We start from the raw sequence: 26,765 nt of genomic DNA, 5'->3' as shown, positions 1-26,765 counted from the left end.
TATTTTAAACTGATCTCCTGGCTCTCTCCTCGCTGTTTTAAACTGATCTCCTGGCTCTCTCTCGCTGTTTTAAACTGATCTTCCAGCTCTCTCCTCGCTGTGTTATACTGATCTCCCAGCTCTCTCTTGCTGTGTTTTACTGATCTCCTGGCTCTCTCCTCGCTATTTTAAACTGATCTCCTGGCTCTCTCCTCACTGTTTTAAACTGATCTCCAGGCTCTCTCTCCTCGCTGTTTTAAACTGATCTCCCAGCTCTCTCCTCACTGTTTTAAACTGATCTCCCGGCTTTCTCCTCGCTGTTTTAAACTGATCTCTCGGCTCTCTCCTTGCTGTTTTAAACTGACCTCCTGGTTCTCTCCGCACTATGTTAATCTGATCTCCTGGTTCTCTCCTCACTGCTTTAAACTGAACTCCTTGCTGTCTCCTCACATTTAGAAACTGATCGCCTTGCTCTCTTCGCTGTGTTAAACTGATCTCTCCACTCTACTCGCTGTTTTAAACTGATCTCCCGGCTCTCTCTCCTCGCTGTTTTAAACTGATCTCCCAGCTCTCTCCTCACTGTTTTAAACTGATCTCCCGGCTCTTTCTCCTCGCTGTTTTAAACTGATCTCCCGGCTCTCTCCTCGTTGTTTTAAACTGATCTACAGGCTCTCCCCGTGTTTTGTTAAACTGATCTCCCAGCTCTCTCCTCGCTGTTTTAAACTGATCCCCCAGCTCTCTCTGCGTTGTATTAACCTGATCTCCTGGCTCTCTCTTGCTGTTTTAAACTAATCTCCCCTCGCTCTCCGTATTGTATTAAGCTGATCTTGCCGCTCTATCCTTACTATTTTAATCTGATCACCTGGCTCTCCTCGCTGTGATAAACTGATCTCCTGGCTCTCTCCTCATTGTGTTAAACTGATTTCCGGGCTCTCTGCTCGCTGTTTTAAGTTGATCTCCCAGCTCTTGCACTTTTTAAAGCTGTTCCCCCTCACTTTGCTCGCTGTTTTAAACTGATTTCCCAGCTCTCTCTGCGCTGTATTAACCTGATCTCCTGGCTCTCTCTGCACTGTATTAACCTGATCTCCTCGCTCTCTATCGCTGTTTAAAGCTGATCTCCCAGCTCTCTCCTCGCTCTTTTAAACAGATCTCCTGGCACTCTCCTCGCTGTGTTATACTGATCTCCCGGCTCTCTCCTCGCTTTTTTAAACTGATCTTTCAGCTCTCTCCTCGCTGTTTTAAACTAGTCTCCCAGCTCTCTCATTGCTATTTTAAACTGATCTCCTGGCTCTCTCCTAGCTGTTTTAAACTGATATCCTGGCTCTTTCTGCGGTTTATTAACCTGATCTCCTGGCTCTCTCTTGCTGATTTAAACTGATCTTCCAGCTCTCTCCTTGCTGTTTTAAACTGACCTCTGACTCACTCCTCGCTGTTTTAACCTCATCTCATGGCTCTCCTTGTTGTTTTAACCTGATCTCCCCACTCTCTCTTGTTGTTTTAAACTGATCTCCCAGCTCTCTCCATTCTGTGTTAAACTGATCCCCTGGCTCCCCCTCGCTGTGTTAAGTAGATCTCGCGGCTCTCCTTGCTGATTTAAAATGATCTCTCACCTCTCTCATCAGTGTGTTAAACTGATCTCCCGCCTCTCTCTACGCAGTTTTAAACTGATCTCCCGGCTCTCTCCTCTTTGTTTTAAACAGATCTCCCTGCTCTTTCCACCTTGTTTTAAACTGATCTACAGGCTCTCCCCGTGCTATGTTAAAGTGTTCTCCCCGTTCTCTCCTCGCTGTTTTAAACTGATCCCCCAGCTCTCTCTGTGTTGTATTAACCTGATCTCCTGGCTCTCTCTTGCTGTTTTAAACTAATCTCGCCTCTCTCTCCGTACTGTATTAAGCTGATCTCGCCGCTCTATCCTTACTATTTTATTCTGATCACCCGGCTCTCCTCGCTGTGTTAAACTGATCTCCTGGCACTTTGCTCGCTGTTTTAAGTTGATCTCCCAGCTCTAGCACTTTTTAAAGCTGATCCCCCAGCTCTCTCCTCGCTGTTTTAAACTGATTCCCCAGCTCTGTCTGCGCTGTATTAACCTGATCGCCTCGCTCTCTATCACTGTTTTAAACTGATCTTCCAGCTCTCTCCTCGTTCTTTTAAACAGATCTCCTGGCTCTCTCCTCGCTGTGTTATACTGATCTCCCGGCTCTCTCTCACTGTGTTATACTGATGTCTCGGCTCTCTCTCGCTGTGTTATACTGATCTCCTGGCTCTCTCCTCACTGTATTATACTGATCTCCCAGCTCTCTCCTCTCTGTTTTAAACTGATCTCCCATCTCTCTCTGTGCTCTATTAACCTGATCTCCTTGCTCTCTATCGCTGTTTTAAACTGATTTTCCAGCTCTCTACTCGCTGTTTTAAACCAATCTCCTGGCTCTCTGCTCGCTGTTTTAAACTGATCTCTTGGTTCGCTCCTCGCTGTTTTAAACTGATCTCCTGGCTCTATTTTGCCATTTTAAACTGATCTTCCTGCTCTCTTCTTGCTGTTTTAAACTAATCTCCAGGCTCTCTCCTCGCTATTTTAAACTGATCTCCTGGTTCTCTCCGCGCTATGTTAAACTGATCTCGCGACTCTCTCCTCGCTGCTTTAAAGTGAACTCCTCACTCTCTCCTCACAGTTATAAACTGATCTCCTCGCTCTCTTCGCCGTATTAAACTGATCTCACCCCTCTATGCGCAGTTTTAAACAGATCTCCTGGCTCTCTCCTCGCTGTGTTATACTGATCTCCTGGCTCTCTCCTCGCTGCGTTAAACTGATCTCCGGGCTCTCTACTCACTGTGTTATACTGATCTCCTGGTTTTCTCCTCGCTGTGTTAAACTGATCTCCCAGCTCTCTCTTGCTGTGTTTTACTGATCTCCCAGCTCTCTCCTTGTTATTTTAAATTGATCTCGCAGCTCTCTCCTCGCTGTGTTGGACTGATGTCCCGGCCCTCTCCTCGGTGTTTTAAACTGATCTCTCGGCTCTCTCCTTGTTGTTTTAAATTGATCTCCCAGCTCTCTCCTCACTGTGTTAAACTGATCTCCCGGTTCTCTCCTCACTGTTTTAAACTGATCTCTTGGCTCTCTCCTACCTGTTTTAAACTGATCTCCATGATCTCTCCATGCTATGTTAAACTGATCTCCCGGCTCTCTCCTCACAGTTATAAACTGATTTCATGGCTCTCTTCATTGTGTTAAAATGATCTCTCCGCCCTACAAATTGTTTTAAACTGATCTCCCAGATCTCTCCTCGCTGTTTTAAACTGATCTCCTGACTCTCTCCACGCTGTTTTAAACTGATCTCCCGACTCTCTCTTCACTGTGTTAAACTGATCTCCTGGCTCTCTCCTCACTGTGTTAAACTGATCTCCTGGTTTTCTCCTCACTGTGTTATTCTGATCTCCTGGCTCTCTCCTCACTGTGTTATACTGATTTCCTGGCTCTCTCCTCACTGTGTTATACTGATCTCCTGGCTCTCTCCTCACTGTGTTATACTGATCTCCTGGCTCTCTCCTCACTGTGTTATACTGATCTCCTGGCTCTCTCTCGCTGTGTTAAACTGATCTCCTGGCTTTCTTCTCACTGTGTGTTACTGATCTCCTGGCTCTCTCCTCACTGTGTTTTACTGACCTCCTGGCTCTCTCCTCACTGTGTTATACTGATCTCCTGGCTCTCTCTCGCTGTGTTAAACTGATCTCCTGGTTTTCTCCTCACTGTGTTATACTGATCTCCTGGCTCTCTCCTCGCTGTGTTATACTGATCTCCTGGCTCTCTCCTCACTGTGTTTTACTGATCTCCTGGCTCTCTCCTCACTGTGTTATACTGATCTCCTGGCTCTCTCCTCACTTTGTTAAACTGATCTCCTGGCTCTCTCTCGCTGTGTTAAACTGATCTCCTGGTTTTCTTCTCACTGTGATATACTGATCTCCTGGCTCTCTCCTCACTGTGTTATACTGATCTCCTGGCTCTCTCCTCACTGTGTTATACTGATCTCCTGGCTCTCTCCTCACTTTGTTAAACTGATCTCCTGGCTCTCTCTCGCTGTGTTAAACTGATCTCCTGGTTTTCTTCTCACTGTGATATACTGATCTCCTGGCTCTCTCCTCACTGTGTTATACTGATCTCCTGGCTCTCACCTCACTGTGTTATACTGATCTCCTGGCTCTCTCTCGCTGTGTTAAACTGATCTCCTGGTTTTCTCCTCACTGTGTTAAACTGATCTCCCGCTTCTCTCCTCACTGTTTTAAACTGATCTCTTGGCTCTCTCCTCCCTGTTTTAAACTGATCTCCCGGCTCTCTCCTCGCAGTTATAAACTGATTTCATGGCTCTCTTCATTGTGTTAAAATGATCTCTCCGCCCTCCGCATTGTTTTAAACTGATCTCCCAGCTCTCTCCTCGCTGTTTTAAACTGATCTCCCGGCTTTCTCCTCACTGTTTTAAACTGATCTCCCGACTCTCTCCTCACTGTGTTCAACTGATCTCCTGGCTCTCTCCTCACTCTGTTATACTGATCTCCTGGCTCTCTCTCGCTGTGTTAAACTGATCTCCTGGTTTTCTCCTCACTGTGTTATACTGATCTCCTGGCGCTCTCCTCACTGTGTTATACTGATCTCCTGGCTCTCTCCTCACTGTGTTATACTGATCTCCTGGCTCTCTCTCGCTGTTTTTATCTGATCTCCTGGCTCTCTCCTCACTGTGTTATACTGATATCCTGGCTCTCTCCTCACTGTGTTATACTGATCTCCTGGCTCTCTCCTCACTGTGTTATTCTTGTCTCCCGGCTTTCTCCTCACTATGTTATACTGATCTTCCAGCTCTCTCATCGCTGTCTTAAACTGATCTCCCGGCCCTCTCCTCACTGTTTTAAACTGATCTCCAGGCTCTCTCCGTGCAATGTCAAATTGATTTCCCGGCTTTCTCCTTGCTGTTTTAAATTGATCTCTCAGCTCTCTCTCTGCTGTTTTAAACTGACCTCCCCGCTCTCTCCTCGCTTTGTTAAACTGATCTCCCAGCCCTCTCCTCGCTGTTTTAAACTAATCTCCAGGCTCTCTCCGTGCTATGTTAAACTGATCTTCCAGCTCTCTCCTCGCTGCTTTAAACTGATCTTCCGGCCCTCTCCTCACTTTTTTAAACTGATCTCCCAGCTCATTCCTCGCTGCTTTAAACTGATCTCCTGGCTCTCTCCTCGCTGTGTTATACTGAACTCCCGGCTCTGTCTCGCTGTGTTAAACTGATCTCCCAACCCTCTCCTCACCGTTTTAAACAGATCTCCTGGCTCTCTCCTCACTGTTGTAAACTGATCTCCAGGCTCTCTGCATGCTGTTTTAAACTGATCTCCCAGCTCTCTCCATGCTGTTTTAAACTGATCTCCCGGCTCTCTCCTCGCTGTTTTAAACAGATCTCCTGGCTCTCTCCTTGCTGTGTTATACTGAACTCCCGGCTCTCTCCTCGCTATGTTATACTGATCTCCTGGCTCTCTCTCACTGTGTTAAACTGATCTCCCAGCCCTCTCCTCAATGTTTTAAACTGATCTCTCGGCTTTCTCCTCGCTGTTTTAAACTGATCTCTCGGCTCTCTCCTTGCTGTTTTAAAATGACCTCCTGGTTCTCTCCGCACTATGTTAATCTGATCTCCTGGTTCTCTCCTCACTGCTTTAAACTGAACTCCTCGCTCTCTCCTCACAGTTAGAAACTGATCGCCTGGCTCTCTTTGCTGTGTTAAACTGATCTCTCCTCTCTACGCGCTGTTTTAAACTGATCTCCCGGCTCTCTCTCCTCGCTGTTTTAAACTGATCTCCCAGCTCTCTCCTCACTGTTTTAAACTGATCTCCCGGCTCTTTCTCCTCGCTGTTTTAAACTGATCTCCCGGCTCTCTCCTCGTTGTTTTAAACTGATCTCCCGGCTCTCTCTCCTTGCTGTTTTAAACTGATCACCCAGCTCTCTCCATGCTGTTTTATCTGATCTCCCGGCTCTCTCGTCGCTGTTTTAAACAAATCTCCTGGTTCTCTCCTCCCTGTTTTAACGGAGCTCCTCGCTCTGTCCTCATGGTGTTAAACTGGTCTCTTGGATTTCTCCTCGCTGTTTTAAACTGATCTCCCAGCTCTCTCCTCGCTATTTTAAACTGATCTCCCGGCTGTCTCCTCACCGTTTTAAACAGATCTCCTGGCTCTCTCCTCACTGTGTTATACTGAACTCCCGGCTCTCTCCTCGCTATGTTATACTGATCTCCTGGCTCTCTCTCACTGTGTTATACTGATCTCCAGGCTCTCTCCTCGCTTTGTTAAACTGATCTCCCAGCCCTCTCCTCGCTGTTTTAAACTAATCTCCAGGCTCTCTCCGTGCTATGTTAAACTGATCTTCCAGATCTCTCCTCGCTGCTTTAAACTGATCTTCCGGCCCTCTCCTCACTGTTTTAAACTGATCTCCATGCTCTCTCCATGCTATATTAAACTGATCTCTCGGCTTTCTCCTCACTGTTTTAAATTGACCTCTCGGCTCTCTCCTTGTTGTTTTAAACTGATCTCCCAGCTCTCTCCTCACTGTTTTCAACTGATCTCCCAGCTCACTCCTCGCTGTTTTAAACAGATCTCCTGGCTCTCTCCTCGCTGTGTTATACTGAACTCCCGGCTCTCTCCTCGCTATGTTATACTGCTCTCCTGGCTCTCTCTCACTGTGTTAAACTGATCTCCCAGCCCTCTCCTCACTGTTTTAAACTGATCTCCCGGCTTTCTCCTCACTGTTTTAAACTGATCTCTCGGCTCTATCCTTGCTGTTTTAAACTGACCTCCTGGTTCTCTCCGCACTATGTTAATCTGATCTCCTGGTTCTCTCCTCACTGCTTTAAACTGAACTCCTCGCTCTCTCCTCACAGTTAGAAACTGATTGCCTGGCTATCTTCGCTGTGTTAAACTGATCTCTCCACTCTACGTGCTGTTTTAAACTGAAATCCAGGCTCTCTCTACTCGCTGTTTTTAACTGATCTCCCGGCTCTCTCTCCTCGCTGTTTTAAACTGATCTCCCGGCTCTCTCTCCTCGCTGTTTTAAACTGATCTCCCAGCTCTCTCCATGCTGTTTTATCTGATCTCCCGGCTCTCTACTCGCTGTTTTAAACAAATCTCCTGGTTCTCTCCTCCCTGTTTTAACGGTGCTCCTTGCTCTGTCCTCATGGGGTTAAACTGATGTCTCAGATTTCTCCTCGCTGTTTTAAACTGATCTCCCAGCTCTCTCCTCGCTATTTTAAACTGATCTCCCGGCTCGCTCCTCGCTGTGTTATACTGAACTCCCGGCTCTATCTCACTGTTTTAAACTGATCTCCCAGCTCTCTCCTCACTGTTTTCAACTGATCTCCCAGCTCACTCCTCGCTGTTTTAAACAGATCTCCTGGCTCTCTCCTCGCTGTGTTATACTGAACTCCCGGCTCTCTCCTCGCTATGTTATACTGCTCTCCTGGCTCTCTCTCACTGTGTTAAACTGATCTCCCAGCCCTCTCCTCACTGTTTTAAACTGATCTCCCGGCTTTCTCCTCACTGTTTTAAACTGATCTCTCGGCTCTATCCTTGCTGTTTTAAACTGACCTCCTGGTTCTCTCCGCACTATGTTAATCTGATCTCCTGGTTCTCTCCTCACTGCTTTAAACTGAACTCCTCGCTCTCTCCTCACAGTTAGAAACTGATTGCCTGGCTATCTTCGCTGTGTTAAACTGATCTCTCCACTCTACGTGCTGTTTTAAACTGAAATCCAGGCTCTCTCTACTCGCTGTTTTTAACTGATCTCCCGGCTCTCTCTCCTCGCTGTTTTAAACTGATCTCCCGGCTCTCTCTCCTCGCTGTTTTAAACTGATCTCCCAGCTCTCTCCATGCTGTTTTATCTGATCTCCCGGCTCTCTACTCGCTGTTTTAAACAAATCTCCTGGTTCTCTCCTCCCTGTTTTAACGGTGCTCCTTGCTCTGTCCTCATGGGGTTAAACTGATGTCTCAGATTTCTCCTCGCTGTTTTAAACTGATCTCCCAGCTCTCTCCTCGCTATTTTAAACTGATCTCCCGGCTCGCTCCTCGCTGTGTTATACTGAACTCCCGGCTCTATCTCACTGTTTTAAACTGATCTCCTGGCTCTCTCCTCGCTGTGTTATACTGATCTCCTGGCTCTCTCCTCACTGTGTTATACTGAACTCCCGGCTCTGTCTCGCTGTGTTAAACTGATCTCCCAACCCTCTCCTCACTGTTTTAAACTGATCGCCCGGCTCTCTCCTCACCGTTTTAAACAGATCTCCTGGCTCTCTCCTCACTGTGTTATACTGAACTCCCGGCTCTCTCCTCGCTATGTTATACTGATCTCCTGGCTCTCTCTCATTGTGTTATACTGATCTCCCGGCTCTCTCCTCACTTTGTTAAACTGATCTCCCAGCCCTCTCCTTGCTGTTTTAAACTAATCTCCAGGCTCTCTCCGTGCTATGTTAAACTGATCTTCCAGCTCTCTCCTCGCTGCTTTAAACTGATCTCCCGGCCCTCTCCTCACTGTTTTAAACTGATCTCCATGCTCTCTCCATGCTATATTAAACTGATCTCTCGGCTTTCTCCTCACTGTTTTAAATTGACCTCTCGGCTCTCTCCTTGCTGTTTTAAACTGATCTCCCCGCTCTCTCCTCAATGTTTTCAACTGATCTCCCAGCTCACTCCTCGCTGTTTTAAACTGATCTCCCAGCTCATTCCTCGCTGCTTTAAACTGATCTCCTGGCTCTCTCCTCGCTGTGTTATACTGAACTCCTGGTTCTGTCTCGCTGTGTTAAATTGATCTCCCGGCTCTCTCCTCACTGTTGTAAACTGATCTCCTGGCTCTCTCCATGCTGTTTTAAACTGATCTCCCAGCTCTCTCCATGCTGTTTTAAACTGATCTCGCAGCTCTCTCCATGCTGTTTTAAACTGATCTCCCGGCTCTCTCCTCGCTGTTTTAAACAGATCTCCTGGCTCTCTCCTCGCTGTGTTATACTTAACTCCTGGCTCTCTCCTCGCTATGTTATACTGATCTCCTGGCTCTCTCTCACTGTGTTAAACTGATCTCCCAGCCCTCTCCTCACTGTTTTAAACTGATCTCCCGTCTTTCTCCTCACTGTTTTAAACTGATCTCTCGGCTCTATCCTTGCTGTTTTAAACTGACCTCCTGGTTCTCTCCGCACTATGTTAATCTGATCTCCTGGTTCTCTCCTCACTGCTTTAAACTGAACTCCTCGCTCTCTCCTCACAGTTAGAAACTGATCTCCTGGCTCTCTCTCACTGTGTTAAACTGATCTCCCAGCCCTCTCCTCACCGTTTTAAACTGATCTCCAGGCTCTCTCCCCGTTGTGTTAAACTGATCTCCCAGCCCTCTCCTCAATGTTTTAAACTGATCTCCCGGCTTTCTCCTCACTGTTTTAAACTGATCTCTCGGCTCTATCCTTGCTGTTTTAGACTGACCTCCTGGTTCTCTCCGCACTATGTTAATCTCATCTCCTGGTTCTCTCCTCACTGCTTTAAACTGAACTCCTCGCTCTCTCCTCACAGTTAGAAACTGATCGCCTTGCTCTCTTCGCTGTGTTAAACTGATCTCTCCACTCTACATGCTGTTTTAAACTGAAATCCAGGCTCTCTCTACTCGCTGTTTTAAACTGATCTCCTGGCTCTCTCTCCTCGCTGTTTTAAACTGATCTCCCAGCTCTCTCCTCGCTGTTTTAAACTGATCTCCCGGCTCTTTCTCCTCGCTGTTTTAAACTGATCTCCCGGCTCTCTCCTCGCTGTTTTAAACTGATCTCCCAGCTCTCTCCATGCTGTTTTATCTGATCTCCCGGCTCTCTCCATGCTGTTTTAAACAAATCTCCTGGCTCTCTCCTCTCTTTTTTAACGGAACTCCTTGCTCTGTCCTCATGGTGTTAAACTGATCTCTCGGATTTCTCCTCGCTGTTTTAAACTGATCTCCCAGCAATCTCCTCGCTATTTTAAACTGATCTCCCGGCTCTCTCCTCGCTGTGTTATACTGTACTTCCGGCTCTGTCTCGCTGTGTTAAACTGATCTCCTGGCTCTCTCCTCGCTGTGATATACTGATCTCCTGGCTCTCTCCTCACTGTGTTATACTGATCTCCTGGCTCTCTCCTCACTGTGTTATACTGAACTCCTCGCTCTCTACTCACAGTTATAAACTGATCTCCTCGCTCTCTTCGCTGTGTTAAACTGATCTCTCCGCTCTATGCGCTGTTTTAAACCGATCTCCCAGCTCTCTCCTCACCATTTTAAACAGATCTCCTGGCTCTCTCCTCGCTGTTTTAAACTGAGCTCCAGGCTCTCTCCTCGCTGTGTTAAACTGAACTCCCGGCTCTGTCTCGCTGTGTTAAACTGATCTCCCGGCCCTCTGCTCACTGTTTTAAACAGATCTCCTGGCTCTCTCCGTGCTATGTTAACCTGATCTTCCAGCTCTTTCCTCGCTGCTTTAAACTGATCTCCTGGCCCTCTCCTCACTGTTTTAAACTGATGTCTGTGCTCTCTCCGCGCAATGTGAAACTGATCCCCCGGCTTTCTCCTCGCTGTTTTAAACTGATCTCCCGTCTCTCTCCTCACTGTTTTGCACTGATCTCCCAGCTCTCCTCACTGTTTCAAACTGATCTCCCAACTCTCTCCTCACTGTTTTAAACTGATCCCCCGGCTTTCTCCTCGCTGTTTCAAACTGATCTCCCAGCTCTCTCCTCGCTGTTTTAAACTGATCTCCCGGCTCTCTCCTCACTGTTTTAAACTGATCGCCCGGCTTTCTCCATGCTGTTTTAAACTGATCTCCCGGCTCTCTCCTCACCGTTTTAAACTGATCTCCCGGCTCTCTCCTCGCTGTTTTACACTGATCTCCCAGCTCTCCTCACTGTTTTAAACTGATCTCCCGGCTTTCTCCATGCTGTTTTAAACTGATCCCCCGGCTTTCTCCTCGCTGTTTCAAACTGATCTTCCGGCTCTCTCCTCGCTGTTTCAAACTGATCTCCAGGCTCTCTCCTCGCTGTTTCAAACTGATATCCAGGCTCTCTCCTCGCTGTTTCAAACTGATCTCCACGCTCTCTCCTCGCTGTTTTAATCTGATTCCCCGGCTCTCTCACTGCAGTGTTACACTGATCTCCCGGCTCTCTCCTTGCTGTTTTAAACTAATCTCCCGGCTCTCCCTATGCTATTCTAAACTGATCTCCCAGCTCTCCGTGCTGTTTTATCTGATCTCCCAGCTCTCCTCACTATTTCGAACTGATCTCCAAGCTCTCCTTCCTATTTTAATATGATCTCCCTTGGTGCTTTGAACTGCATTCCCAGCTCATCTCACTGTTTTAACTCAATCAGCTGATAACACCATCAGGTGATCAGTGACTGCAGTTCAAAGCCAATTCTTGCAGTCCAAGCCTTTTATGAGTTTTCTGAAAGACACAATCAGGTGATCCACAAAGTCAAGCTTGTTTTTTTTCCCCAGCCTAATGGCCTTATTTGTTGTTTTTATTGCTTTGCGCCTCAGAGTGAGTTGGATTTGAACCAGGCTGAGTGTGTTGGCCCATTGCACTACTCAGTTCTATTCACAAAGGCTCCTTCGACAGTACCTTCCAAACCCATAACCTCTACCATCTAGAAGGACAAAGACAGCAGATAGATGGGAACACCACCACCTGGAAGTTCCCCTCCAAGCCACTCACCATCCTGACTTGGAAATATATCCCCATTCCTTCACTGTCGCTGGGTCAAAATCCTGGAACTCCCTTCCCACGAGCACTGTCGGTGTACCTACACCACATGGACTCCAGTGGACTAAGAAGGCAGCTCAGCGCTAACTTCTCAAGGGCAACTAGTGACGGGCAATGCTGGCCCAGCCAGTGAAGCCCACATCCCATGAATGAATTTTAAAAAAGTGACAGCTTGGCTCAGTTGGCAGCACTCTCACCTCTGTGTTAATTAATTTGTGGGTTCAAGCCCCACTCCAGGAACTTACCATGTAACCTCAGCTGACACTCCGGTGTAGTGCTAAAATGTTAAACCACGGTCCCTGTTGCTTTTTCTACTGGCCCTTGTAGAGTGGCACTCCTCTTCCATAGTCAACATTCCTCCCTCAAGCAGCATCCCATAAAGGATATCAACCTTGTCGCTCATTATGGGATGTTGCTGTGCACAAAATGGCAGCCACGGCACCCACATGACAACAGTGACTGCACGTCAAAGCCAATTCTTGCAGTCGAAGCCTTTCGAGAGGTTTCGGAAAGACATGATCAGGTGATACACAAGGTCGAGCTTGTTTTGTATTTCCCTGCCCAATGGCCTCCCTTGACATATTTGAGACTGGTGTTCTAAATGATGAAGCAACTCGCTAGAGCTGAAAGGGATATTTTGTTTTCATAGGAGGAGTGGTAACCAGAAGGCACCAATTTCAGATAATTGGCATGAGGACAGAGAGAGGCTGCAATGAGATATAGACAGGTTAGATCAGTGGGCAACATGGTGGTAGATGAAGTATCGTATGGGGAAATTTGAAGTTATTCACTTTGGTGCTAAGAATAAAAAAGCAGAATATTTTATAAAAGGTGTGAAACTTGTAAGCGATGATGTTCAAAAGACTTGGGTGTGCTTGTACAAGGAACACAGAAAGTTAGCATTGCAGGTGCAGCAAACAAATAGAAAGGCAAATGGCATGTTGGCCTTTATTGAAAAGGGATTGGAGTACAGGAATAAAAAAGTCTTGCTACGATTGTACATGTTTTTGGTGAGACTCCATCTGAAGTACTGTGTGTAGTTTTGGCCTCCACATTTAAGAAAGGACATACTTGTATTGGAGGCGGTACAATGCAGGTTCACTAGATTGGTCCCTGGGATGAGGAGGTTGCCCTATGATGAGAGACTGAGTAAATTGGGCTTACATTCTCTGGAGTTGAGAAGAATGAGAGTCGATCGCATTGAAACTACAAAATTCTGAAGAGGCTTGAGAGGGTGGTTGGTGAGAGATTGTTTCCACTGGTCAAGGAGTCTAAAACAGAGGGGCACAGTCTCAGGGTAATGAGGCTGATCATTTAGGACTGAGAGGAGGAGAGATTACTTCACTCAAAGGGTTGTGAATCTTGGAATTCCCTACTCCAGAGGGTTGTGGATGCTCCATCTTTGAATACATTTAATGCTGCGATAGACAGATTTATGGTTTCTTGGGGAATTAAGGGATATGGGGAGCAGACAGAAAAATGGAATTGAAGCCCAAGGTCAGCCATGATTGTGTTCAAAGAGGAGCAGGCTCGATGGGCTGTGAGGCCTACTCCTGCTCCTATTTATTGAGTTCTAATGTTCTCAAAAGCAGAGGGAAACGGGATGTAATTTTGCACAACAGGTTGTTATAATCTGGAACGTGCTGCCTGAAAGGGTGGTGGAAGCAGATTCAATAATAACTTTCAAAAGGGAAATTTGATAAATACTTAAAGGGGAAAAAGATTGCAGGGCTAGGGTGAAAGATCAAGAGAGTGGGACTAATTGAATAACTGACAAAGAGCTGCTGCAGGCACGATGGGCTGAATGGCCTTCTCCTGTGCCATATGTATGATTGTACGATTATATTTAAGTGACAGCTGAATTCTGGTATACTGTCCCTGAAAATTAGGGACTAACTCCAGAATATCCATTGACCTCCCCAATCAGAGGCTGCTGAAACAAGCTAAATAAGGCTTCTGAATGTCAGTCATTGACATTGCTGCCCCCATTGAGAATCAACCTTTCTGGATTTGCCAAGGTCAGATGATTGAGAACACTGAGGCTTTTTCTTTATACATGTGAAAAGAAGGAACACTGACCTAGATTGCAGTCCGAGGGAGATGAACAGATCCAGCGGCCCCTGTGAGACACGTACAACAAGATTAGATTGAACAAAGGTGCACTTTCCCTCAGACGTTGCAGCCACTAGAGCTGATATAAATTTAACCACTGCAATGAGATTTTTATGCCAAGTCTTAATTCATTTCAATTGGTGAGTTGCGACAATGTTAGCCACAGGCTGATTCATCAATATTAAAAAACAAAGGCTGACTAATGACTGATTTAGAGTGGGATTGATGCTTGTAAGGATTAAAAAATGAGCACTGATGAACAAATACTCCATGGAACACCATGCTCCCTGTGGTTTTGAGGCTGTGGCTATGATATCAGTGATGGCAGGGGTGAAGAATGAACATTGCAAGGGCAGAATCATTGGAAGAGCACATTCACAAGGACGTTCTTTACCCCTTTGTCTCTGAGTGAGAAAGTTATAGTTTCAAGTCTCCACACCAGAGATTTGAGCACATAATCGAGACTGACATGCCCAGTGCAGTACTAAGGGAGTGCTGCACTGTCAGATGTATAGTGCTGACATTTGGATGAATTGTTAAACCAAAGCACCCATTTGCTTTTTTTAGGTGGATGGAAGGGATTCCAAGGCCACTGCTTTGAAGAAGGGCTAGGAGAGTTCTCCCAGTGTCCTGATCAATATTTGTCCTGTAATCAACATTGCTAAATAACAGATTAACTAGATGCCCTCCTTTTTAATTTATTCTTTGCTGGCAAGGCCAGCATTTGTTGCCCATCCCTAAGTGCCCTTGAACTGAGTGGCTTGCTAGGGGAATTTCAGAGAGCCAACCACAGGTAGACCAGGTAATTTCCTTCCCTATAGGGCATTAGTGAACCAAATGGGCTTTTGCCATAACCGATGGTAGTTTCATAGTCACTACTAATAAGACTAGCTTTCAATTCTAGACTTTATCAACTGAATTTAAATTCCGCCAGTTGCCAAGGCGCCCCAGAGCGGTAGCCTGGGCCTCTGAATTACTAACCCAGTGACATTACCAGTACACCACCATCTCCCACTGGCTGTGTGCAAAGTGGCAACTGTGTCTCCTACATGACAATTGTGGCTGCACTTTGAAGGTACCTCTTTGACTGTGAAGTGCTTTGCAACATGCTGAGATCATGAAAGGTGCTATAGAAATGCAAATCTTTATTTTTATTAGAGTAAAACACAAACACTTCATGGCAGCAGGAAAAATAAATATTAGAATCTAAGAATTAAACACTGTGCTATTCTATGTACACATACTGTGCATTCCTCCAACTCCTGGCTCTGTGCATTCCCCCATTTCCTTGGCTCTACCATTGGTGGCTGTGCCTTGAGCTGCCTGAGCCCTGAGCCCTGGTATTTCTATCCTAAGTCTCTTCACATCTCTCTGTCTCTTCTTTACCCAAGCAGTTTGTAACCTGTCCTAATACCTCCTAATTTGATTGCGTTCCTCTGTAGCATCTTGGGATTTTTAACAGGCGCTATACAAATGAATGTAATATGGTGTTGTAATTTGTGCACCATGGCAGGGTCACTTGCCTGATCACTAGGTATCTTTCAGCATAGTTCCCTGGGAAGGAGCGTTGCCAACTCTGGTCGGCCATATTCCTGGAGGTTTCATCTCATGACCTCTCAGTTCCCCACTCCCGGGCAAACAGCCTGGCTTCCTATCTCCAATATCCTCATCATTCCTAAATGAAAGTGTTCAAAAACAGGGGAGGAAAGAAAGCGCAAAAGGTTTTCACTGCCCCTGTGACTTTTCTGCTGAATTGCTTATTGAAGTGTCTGGGAAATTATTCTTTCATTTCCAGGGGCTGGAGGGCAATCCTGGAGGGTTGGCAACCCTACTGTTAAGGTGGGTTCCCTCCCTATTGACTCACACGCAAGCTTTCTTCTGAAGACAGAATGATTGCAAGACTCACTTTGACTCCACCTGCTAATGTGAAAATTGGGCTATAATTTCCCAAAAGAACAGAGAAGCTTGTTCCACTTGCTGTTTCCTTGGCAACGAGAGCGAGCACTGCTAATAATTGATCAGAAAGTCCTTGGGCAGCCTCTACTATTTTGAGGCTTATTTAAACTGGAGGGGAATGCAATTATATTAGGAGTAAGCAACACCAAGTTAAGCAATCAGTAAGGATATGATTTTTTAAAAAACACACACACACACACACAGAAAGCCTGTTTAAAATTCAATCCTTTTCTTATTTGGGAAGATAAAAACCCACGTGCGTAATTATTCAACAGCTGAGAGACTGATGTGCTGGGACTGAAAAGCACTTAGCTTTTGCCAGTGATATTTGTGCTAGAGGTGAAGTACATCTGTGTAACCAAAGGGTGTGAGAAATCGTGTATTAAATACAACATGTGGGGTTTTCTCCCATCCACCAAACTGATTTAACTCTTCGGTGTCAGGTCCAGCATGGAATCGAGAAGAAGCACGGACAGATATGGTCCAGTGCTGGGTGGGACGTGATGACTTCTGAGACCAGTCAAAGATGAATAAGGCTGGTTGGAGGGTTAGAAAGAAAGGCTTGCATTTACATAGCACCTTTCGTAACCTCAGGATGTACCATGGTGCTTTAGGGCCAATTAAGTACATTTTTGAAGAGTAGTCACTGTTGTGAACCCTGTGCCAGTCAAACGTGCGCACAGCAAGATCCCACAAATGGCAACATGAATACTGCCAGGTAATCGGTTTTAGTGACATACTTTGATGGATAAATATTGGCCAGGGCATCAGGGAAAACTCACCTCTTCTTCAAATAGAGACATGGTGATGAAAACAGAAAATGCTGGAAAAACTCAGCAGGTCTAGCAGAGTTAATGTTTTGAGTCCAATATGACTCTTCTTGGGAAGAGTTAGGTTCCAAAGAAGAGTCATTTTGGACTCAAAGTGTTAACTCTTTTTCTCTCTCCACAGATGCTGTCAGACCTGCTGAGTTTTTCCCAGCTCTTTCTGTTTTTATTTCAGATTTCCAGCATCTGCAGTGTTTTGCTTTTATGTTAGAGATATGGAGATCTTTAATATCCACCCAAGAGTGCAAACAAGGCCTCAGTTTAATGTCTCACCTAACCAGCACCTTCAACAGTGTATCACTCCCTCGGTACTGCACTGGGGTGTCAGCCTAGGTTTGTCTTACTGGAACTTGAACACACAACCTTCTGACTCAGAGGCAAGGTTGCAACCCACTGAGCCACACTTATATAATACTTTGGAGTTCCACTTGATTTGTTTTGGGAGGAAGGCAGGGAGAAAGGTCAATAAATACTTTTGTCAGAAGGTTAAATGGGCTATTTAGAATCCATGGAAGTGCAGCTTGCGCATGGTCTGTTGAGGCAGTCCATGTCCGAATGCAGCAAGGCCTGGACAATATCCAGGCTAGGCCTGACAAGTGGCAAGTAACATTTGCACCACACAAGTGCCAGGCAATGACCATCTCCAACAAGAGAGAATCTAACAATCGCCCCTTGACAATCACTGAATCCCCCATTATCAACATCCTGAGAGTTACCATTGAGCAGAAACTGAACTGGACTAGCCATACAAATACTGTGGCTACAAGAGCAGGTCAGAGGCTAGGAATCCTGTGGCAAGTAATTTACCACCTGACTCCCCAAAGCCTGTCCACCGTCTACAAGGCACACATCAGGAGTGTGATGGAATTCTCCCCACTTGCCTGGATGAGTACAGCTCAAGGAGCTCGACACCATCCAGGACAAAGCAGCCCGTTTGATTGGCACCCCATCTACAAACATACACTCCCTCTGCCACTGAAGAAAAGTAGCAGCAGTGTGTACCATCTACAAGATGCATTGCAGAAACTTACCCAGGCTTCTTAGGCAGCACTTTCCAAACCCACGACTGCTATCAACTAGAAGGACAAGGGCAGCAGATAGATGGAACACCACCCCTCCAAGCCACTCAACATCCTGACTTGGAAATATATCACTGTTCCTTCACTGTTGCTGGTTCAAAATCCCCGAGCTCCCTCCCTAACAGCACTGTGGGTGTACCTACACCACATGGACTGCCTGCAGTAGTTCAAGAAGGCAGCTCACCACCACCTTCTCAAGGGCAACTAGGGGTGGGCAATAAAGGCTGGCCTAGCCAGCGAAGCCCACATCCTGTGAATGAATTTTTTTAAAAGTTGGTTTTAAGGGAGCAAGAGCCTTTTCTGATCCCAAGCGCCCTCACGTTGCATTTGATAGAAAGGTTTTAGGGATTGGATAACATGGATTCGGATACACTTTCCTGCTGAATGGACCCCAAGAATAAGTTCAACAATAACCTGAGATTGACACAGCACCTTTAATGTATTATAACTTCTCAGGCACTTCACAGAGGCTTCCGATTTTGTACATTTGGTGGCCCTTACTAAGAGCTCTAATTGGTGAGGTCACCGTGTGTACTGAGATACTGATTGGTGGGTCTCCCTGCATAAAACGTTCCTGATTGGTAAGTCTTCCTTACTTAAGGGTCACTGATTGGTGGGGTCCTCCTGAGTACTGGGTCTTAATTGGTGGGTCTCCTTTGGAAAGTGGTGTATCTTCCTTAGATTCAAGCAAAAGCCATAAGAGTGAAGAATGGTGTTCTTTACACAGTTGCCTTCACCAACCTCTTTATTTATTGAATACAATAATATATTATCAACGTTCTGCTGGATCAGGAAAGATTAAAGTCTAAATTAATTTTTAATTGCAAAATTTAAATATTTATTCGAGCATTGAACACTTTGCCACAGAGAGTGGTTGTGAAAGAGAGGAGTGCAATTGTTAATGGAAAAATTGGTTAAGTATTAGAATTAGAAGATACTGGGCTCCAGAGAGACAATGGTGCAGCTGGATTGTTCTAGAAAGAGCCAGTATAGACATAATGGCTGAATGGCCCTCTATGGAGTAGACTTTTATGGGTTGCATAAAATGAGAAATGGCCATCTGGGCCCATTAGTTGTCTCCTTCATGAGTCATTCTGTCATGGTCTGTAAGATAGCTGTATCATCCCAGAAATACAGGAAAATAAGATCAGAAAGAGGCCCCAGGTCCAACTAGCCTGCGGTACCATTTTATTTGCTATATTTCTTTGGCCTCAGTTCCATACCCTTTCTCCACAGCATTGAATGTAATTCACTCGCAACCATCTCCCTTTGAACCAGCTCAGCTGGTTCCTCATCATATTGTCAGGGGCAGTTTGTTGCACCTTCCTTTGTGTGAAGATGTTTTGCTTCCAGGATTTCCTTTTAGCCGCCTTAGCTTATACTCCAAGAATGTGTCCCCTTGTTCGGGATTCCCCTCTACAAGATACAAGAGTCAGTCCCTTACTTACGCTGTCAGTTCCCTTAGTTGTCTTAAACCCCTCAATTAATCACCCCTTAACCTGATGTGATGACTGTCACTTTAAGATCAATTCAACTGAGTAGGGGGTCACGTGATTTGTTCAACCAATGTGTGGCTAGCACAGGGGGAATGAATTCTAGGAAGGGGCTTCCTAGGAAAAGATGGCTGTATGAGGGGCTGGCTGGATACAAGCATCCACAGAAGCTCTCGTGTAAATGAAGTTTGTTTTGTTTGACTAAGAAGCCTCCCAGAGTGTATTTGTACACCTGATCTCTTGTTAGAGGCACAGTCTTATTTAATCAAACTGCCTCAAGACATATCTAAACATTTTATGAGCGTTATTGTATGCAGCTTCCAGAGTCTTGCACTGATCATTTTCCTTCTCCACATTTCGCTAGTGGATACCTGACAACGTGAGCAGAACAAGCAGTCCTGATTTCCTGCCCTTTACAACATTATTCGTAATCCAGCTGCCATTTTTCAACCCATCTGCTTGATTGGCCCCGATCTCCTTGGATACCATTAGCCTGCCATTTAGCACCACATCATTTGGAATCACCTCAACAATTGTTGAAAAATTGAACAGGCTGGGGCTCTTTTCTCTAGAAAAGAGAAGGCTAAAAAGTGACATGATAAACATACGAACATAAGAAGTAGGAGCAGGGGTAGGCCATTCAGCCCCTCGACCCTGCTTCCCCATTCACTAAGATCATGGTTGATCTGATTGTGGCCTCAGCTCTACATTCTGCCTACCCCTGATAACCTTTGACTCCCTTGTTAGTCAAGAATCTATCTATCTCTGCCTTAAGAACATTCATTGGCTCTGTCCTCACCACTGTCTGGAGTAGGGAGTTCCAAAGATTCACAACCCTCTGAGAGAAAACATTTCTTCTCATCTCCATCTTAAATGGGAGACCCCTTCCTTTTAAACCTTGTTCCCTAGTTCTAGTCTCTCCCACAAAGGGAAACATCCTTTCAGCCTCTACTTTGTCAAGTCCCCTCAGGATCTTATATGTTTCAATGGGTTCATTTCTCGTTCTTCTAAACTCCATGGATACAGAATATTATTGTGGAAAATATTTTCCTTCGAATTGCTTATGGTTATTGTGAACTGGAAGTGTTGCGGGTTGAGGAGGCATGCTTTTACAGAAGATCAGTGTGAAACACTGCTAGACAATGCCCAAGGTAAGAGCTTTTTCCACTTATCTTTGTATCCTAAGCCATATTGGAACAAAGCTTCACTGGCCTCCAAAGGTCAGGGGAGCACAAGATCACATGGTACTCTTAAACCCATTTTTTTTATCAAACACACACTATAGTCTCCGATAATGAAAGGAATTCTAAAGGTAATGTCATTTCACTGAGATTGTAGCACCCCTTATATATATACAAATGCCTTACAGATTGTGAAAATGGGTAAAAATCTGTAATTTAATCTTCAAGGTCACACAACCTCAATAAACCACCTGAGCTTCATTCTCAAGGTTGATGATGTCATCTCAGGCCCTAGGGTAATTACAGCCCTATTATTCATTCCTCAGCGCCTATACTTCTACAGATAATTTATGCACTGGAGTATTGTATTCCGGTAAAGCAGAACACATTATTTTCCAATAAAACACTTTCTTTCTGTCAGCTGATGCCATGACACCACCCACCCGCCCATTCCAAATTGGTATCTTGCAACCTTACTTCCCTTGTCACATGACTACTTACCACTTTATCTATGGTTGCAAATGAGTTTCTAATCTCCAACTGTGCTTCACACAAGAGATATGGCACAGTACCAGGCCATTTGGCCCAACTAGCCCATCCCAGCATTTATGCTCCACTGATATCTCCTCCCAGATTTTCTTATCTAAATCTATCATCATAGCTCTCTATTCCCTTCTCCCTTATATACATGTCTAGTTTCCCCTTAAAAGCACCTATAGTATTCACTTCAGCCACTCACTATGGTGGTGAGTGCCACATTCTCACGATCCTTTGGGTAAAGAAGTTTATTCTGAATTCCTTTTTCGATTTCTTGGTGACTATCTTATATTGATGGCCTCTAGTTCAGAACACAGGAAATAGGAGCAGGAGTAGGCCATTCAGCCTCTCGAGCCTCATCTGCCATTCAACTAGATTAAGGCTGATCTTCTACCTCAATGCCACTTTCCTGCATTTTCCACAGCCCTCTGAGCGAAAATGTTCCTCCTCATTATAGTACAGAGTGTTAGGGTTGGATCTGGCTTAATGTTTCATCCAAAAGGCAGCACCTCCAACAGTACAGCATTCCCTCAGCACTTTACTGGATTATCAGCCTTGGATTTTGTACCAGTCTTGAACCCACAACTTTCTGATATGGAGCCAAAGTGCTATCCATTGAGCCACAACTGCTATTAGAGGATAGTGCCTTGTGCTGTTTTAATAAGAGATTTTCAAGGCTGAGCACTGAGGATGTGATTGGAGCTCAGAGGGTCACATGACATCCATTCCAAGTGATGTCAGCTGATCCCAGAGCCAATGTTAGATCCCACTATTCTCCTCATAGTTCTACATGGAACTTCAGTGCCAGGATGTTGTTTGGTATGTAGGACGTACATCCTGAAGACTGGCGGATCACCTCAAACAGCATGTCCCTTCCACTGTTCACAAATGGGCAGGGTGCAGACTGTACCTAACCAGCCCATGATTGCAAAACTTAAAACACTGTGTCCAACATTAGATGTGATTCTGTGATTGGACAACATTTGTTAAATAATCCTCAGTGTGCTAAGAATTACGCTGACAACCAATTTAAGATTGTCAGTGGTGCTCACAGTACGGTGCATTTATGTGTACTGGGGGCTACATATATTAATACACAGGGCCCTGTTCTTCGCAGACAGAAAGAATATGTACATGCATTGTGTCTGCTTCAGCTAAACAAAATAAGTAACTGCCGATCGCTGGCTTATTCCTCAAGGTAATATCTTGACCAATCAGGGTCAAGCTGCCTGGTTTAAATTTCAAACAATGCTTGGCAGTTAACTGTCACCATCAGTGGCACATTCTGCACGACAATACCACCTGCCAACTAATCAGCACTCTCTTCACATACAGTACAAGTTATTGTTTTCCCCCTTATATTGGTATTCTTGCAAGCATCCTGATGAGTACAAGATGAAAAGCTTTGACATGTCTCTTTTTTCAGCAATACTCAAGTTCCACTTATAAACAGTGGGCGATCCAATAGATGGAGCAGATTGCCAGGTGGGTTCTTGAGGCCTGGGCACTGGATTTGATTCAAAAACAAGGCAGGTGCTGCAATGGGAGAAGATAGTTTTAGTATTCTGAGAGGCAGAATTCAAGGGGGCTGAGAAACCTTCTTTACCTCCAGACTAGGACGACGTTGTGGGCTATCATTGGCAGAGAATAGATTGCTGCTTCTGTAAAGCTGGACCCCTGGGATTTGTAAAGCCTGGTATTTGTGTATTTGTCCCAACTCACATTCTAATCAGGATATTTTGATGTTAACCATCATCACCAAAGCAAAGGGCCTGATCAGTTAGCTTCCTGGCATGAAGGAAGATGTCACCCGTGTCCAGAATGTTAATGTTAACCCTTTAAACACAGAGCAGCAAAGAGCAATTTGAGAGGCTAGAGCCACTCAGTTATTCGCCTGGGTCTCTTGCGTCCATTAAGAATCCGCCTTGATTAAATATTGATTATTGAACATCTCCAGGTAACACTTGAAACTATAGGACTGTGACTTCCAGTGCAATGACTTCTCCCATACCAGATGACACACTGTTTGATCTACAGTGCTTTCAGGTGCTGTAATAGGCTTATTGCCTCCAGAGAACCAAATATTCCCACGTTAGAATTCTATGTAATGCAACTCTCCTCTACTCAACCCTGACAGTGACCCTGTTACGACCCTGTATTGATTACTGCCAAATTCAGTCATTGTCCCTGTGCCTTCATTAAACTGAGATCTATTTCTTCAACACTTGATTAGCTTTCACTGTTTTGTCCCTTAAAGCTGCAATTTTCTTCAATGCTAACTTGCACATGGCAGCTTTATTCACATCAAAAATGAATTAAACTTTCACTGCATGTGGTATATTAATGTCTGAATATGGTACCTCATAGAAATGACAAGTTTGATCTTTTGCCTCCACAGACCCAGATTGACTATTAAAGAACCAGACGGCAAATAATTCACCTGGATATAGTGGCACAGATCAGTCAGGCCCTCTGGCTCAGAGTATGGAAACTAGGTGAGTTGCTTACTCAGAGAGGCAGCGCAGACACAATGGATCAAATGGCCTCCTTCTGAGCTGTAGCAATTCTGTGATTCTGTAATGGAGATACTAATGCTAATCCTACGAACTGTCTCTCGCGTTCACTGACTCTCGCTTTCAATCTGGCTCCGTTCTCTAATTTCTCCCTCAGTCTCTGCCTTGCTGAGCATTCTCCCTTCCTTCTTAACTTTTACTCATGCCTCTTGATCCACCTCACTTTATATGTCTCATGTTTGTACCTGTGTGCTCTCTCTTTGTCTTTCTCTTCCACAGTCTGTCCTTGTCACATTCACTCTGTACTTCTTTTTAGGTTTTGCGCTGCCTTTTGTATCTGTTTCTCTCTCTAACCTCCTCCAGTCCTATAACCATCCTTACATCTCTAAGTTCCTCCAATTCTGGCTGCTTGGGCATCCTCAATTTTAATCACTCTTCTGTTGGCTGCTGTGCCTTCAGTTGCCTAGTCCCTACACTCTTAAATTCCCTCCTTACACCTCTCCACCTCTCTACCTTTGTCTTCTCCTTTAAGATGCTCCTTAAAGCCTAATTCTTTGACCAAGCTTTTGATCACCTGTCCCAATATCTCCTTGACTCAGGACCAAGTCATTGCCTGGTAATACTCTTGTAAAGCACCTTGGGACGTTTTACAACATTAAAGGTGCTATAAAAATATAGGTTGGTGTTGTTGTTCTGTGGTAACATTGTTAAATAATTGGAGCATAGCTCCACCCTATCAATTTGCTGTCTACTAAATCTTCCACTTAGAAAACAAATAAACCTCTTGTCTAAAACTTGTGGAGTAAATGGTAAAAAAATTAGCTGATCCAGGAACCTGAGTAAGACTCTTGTGAGTTTAAAAAGCACACCATGTTGCTGGAACCTGGAACTTTATCTTCTTCTTGGACCCCAGTTGAGGTCCACAACAGTACCTAGGCTGATGCTCGTATGGACACAGTAAGGAGTATTAAGTGAGTGAGAAGAGAAGGCTGAGGGGGGATCTAATAGAGGTCTTTAAAATGACGAAAGGTTTTGTTAGAGTAGATACAGAGAGAATGTTTCCTCTTGTGGGGAAGAGCATAAGCTTTATTAGTAAGAGTTTTGAAGATCTCATTGAAACAAACAAAACTCTTACAGGCCTCGACAGGATAGATGCAGGAAAGAAGTTTCCTCTGACTGGGGGTTGTCTAGAATCAGAGGACACAGTCTCAGAATAAGGGGTAGGCCATTTAGGATGGAGATGAGTGTTCTGAGATGTTCCTTCAGTGGACACTAGACATGATACTTTGTTAGTAGACAGGCTACAGTCATACTCTGCTATCTGCTTGACACTTGATTATTAATACTGCTTGTCAACAGGTTACAGTGTAGACATGTTGCACCTGGTGTTCCAACCTATCTCTCAAGGGTCTAACACATGACTGACTGATGTCAGAGGTATATCATCATCTACGTCATGTATTAACATATCCCATCTGTTAACCTGTTATACTATAATGCAGTGGGAGTTCATCACCGCCCTCTGCTCTGCAGCTCAAAGTCAAGTAGCAGCCTTTGAAATGGGGATCTGAGAATTAATGAAACATGGAGCAGGCAGGGAAATGGAAAAGCAGGGTTTCCTGATGGACTGGGATAAGGAATAGTGATGGGAGTGTAGAGTGAGCTTCCTCTAGTCAGACCAAATCCAGGGAGCGGTTGTGTGAGAGTGGGACTGACAGAAATGCAGAATTTTTATTCATGTGCACAATGCAGTTAATTTCTATTCTCTGGTATGCATGGGGAGTGAGTGGTGCCACTGGTACATCAAAAATGCAGGTTACCCAAGAGTTTTGGGTTTTCAACAAACAGAAAGCTCCTGGGTTATCTCGTGGTAATCTGGACGTTGAAGTCTTGTAAAAGGTGCAGGAGCAGCGCTGTAGAGCAGTCCGAGGCTGAGACAAGGATGAACGCCAGTCATGGCACCTCACGTTTCTCTGTCTGTTCTCTCATGACAGCCTCACGTTTCCCTCTGTCTGCTCTCTCATGACACCTCACATTTCCCTCTGTCTGCTGTCTCATGACACTTCACGTTTCCTTTTGTCTGCTCTCTCATGATACCTCATGTTTCCCTCTGTCTGCTCTCTCATGACACCTCACGTTCCCCTCTGTCTGCTCTCTCATGTTAGCCTCACGTTTCCCTCTGTCTGCTCTTTCATGTTAGCCTCACGTTTCCCTCTGTCTGCTCTCTCATGACACCTCACATTTCCCTCTGTCTGCTCTCTCATGTTAGCCTCACGTTTCCCTCTGCCTGCTCTCTCATGTTAGCCTCACATTTCGCTCTGCCTGCTCTCTCATGTTAGCCTCACGTTTCCCTCTGTCTGCTCTCTCATGACACCTCACGTTTCCCTCTGTCTGCTCTCTCATGTTAGCCTCACATTTCCCTCTGTCTGCTCTCTCATGACACCTCACATTTCCCTCTGCCTGCTCTCTCATGACACCTCACATTTCCCTCTGTCTGCTCTCTCATGACACCTCACGTTTCCCTCTGTCTGCTCTCTCATGTTAGCCTCACGTTTCCCTCTGTCTGCTCTCTCATGACACCTCACGTTTCCCTCTGTCTGCTCTCTCATGACACCTCACATTTCCCTCTGTCTGCTCTCTCATGTTAGCCTCACGTTTCCCTCTGCCTGCTCTCTCATGTTAGCCTCACATTTCCCTCTGTCTGCTCTCTCATGACAGCCTCAAGTTTCCCTCTGTCTGCTCTCTCATGACAGCCTCAAGTTTCCCTCTGCCTGCTCTCTCATGACACCTCACATTTCCCGCTTCCTGCTCTCTCATGACAGATTCACGTTTCCCTAATCACTACACATGAGTTTGACAATTTTTAGCGGTTGTTTTACTGTATTCATTTTCAAGAGTTAATTGTCGAAGGAGGGAGGTTGGTGGGCACCAGGCTGAAGGTTCGCCTAGAGCATTTAATGCTCTTGTACCTGCTCTGCCAGTACAGCTACAACACTGGCATCTATCTGACAATTTGGGAAATTGCCCAGCTACATCTTGTTCACAAAATCAGGTCGAATCCAACCCGGCCAAATTACTGCCCCATCAATTCACTCTGTATCATCAGCAGAGTGATGGAAGGTGTCATCGACAGTGCTATCAAGCAGCATTGATGCAGCAATAACCTGCACATTCCTGAGTGCTGCTCATCTGTGTACCCACGCAGCTGAAAAAAAGAGAAAGATTTGCATTAAAAAGCGCTTTTCAAGGCCACGAGACATCTCAAAGCACTATACAGGTGATGGAATGCTTTTTGAAGTGCAGTCACTATGTAATGTAGGAAACGTGG

The 26,765-nt window shown here is 45.2% G+C and overlaps 1 protein-coding gene across 1 annotated transcript in view; it reads left to right on the top strand.

Moving 5' to 3' along the window:
* Positions 1 to 23,412, top strand: part of LOC121284999 (Krueppel-like factor 7) — a 258,103-nt gene extending 234,691 nt beyond the window's left edge. The window contains exon 3 of the mRNA XM_041201063.1: positions 23,323 to 23,412. Within this exon, the coding sequence (XP_041056997.1) occupies positions 23,323 to 23,333 (11 nt within the window). The 3' untranslated portion in view covers positions 23,334 to 23,412. The remainder of the gene's footprint in view (positions 1 to 23,322) is intronic.
* The last annotated feature ends 3,353 nt before the right edge of the window (positions 23,413 to 26,765 follow it).

The sequence above is a fragment of the Carcharodon carcharias genome, chromosome 12 (assembly GCF_017639515.1).
Source record: "Carcharodon carcharias isolate sCarCar2 chromosome 12, sCarCar2.pri, whole genome shotgun sequence".
Taxonomy (NCBI): domain Eukaryota; kingdom Metazoa; phylum Chordata; class Chondrichthyes; order Lamniformes; family Lamnidae; genus Carcharodon; species Carcharodon carcharias.
This window is presented reverse-complemented; position numbering and strand designations above follow the sequence as displayed.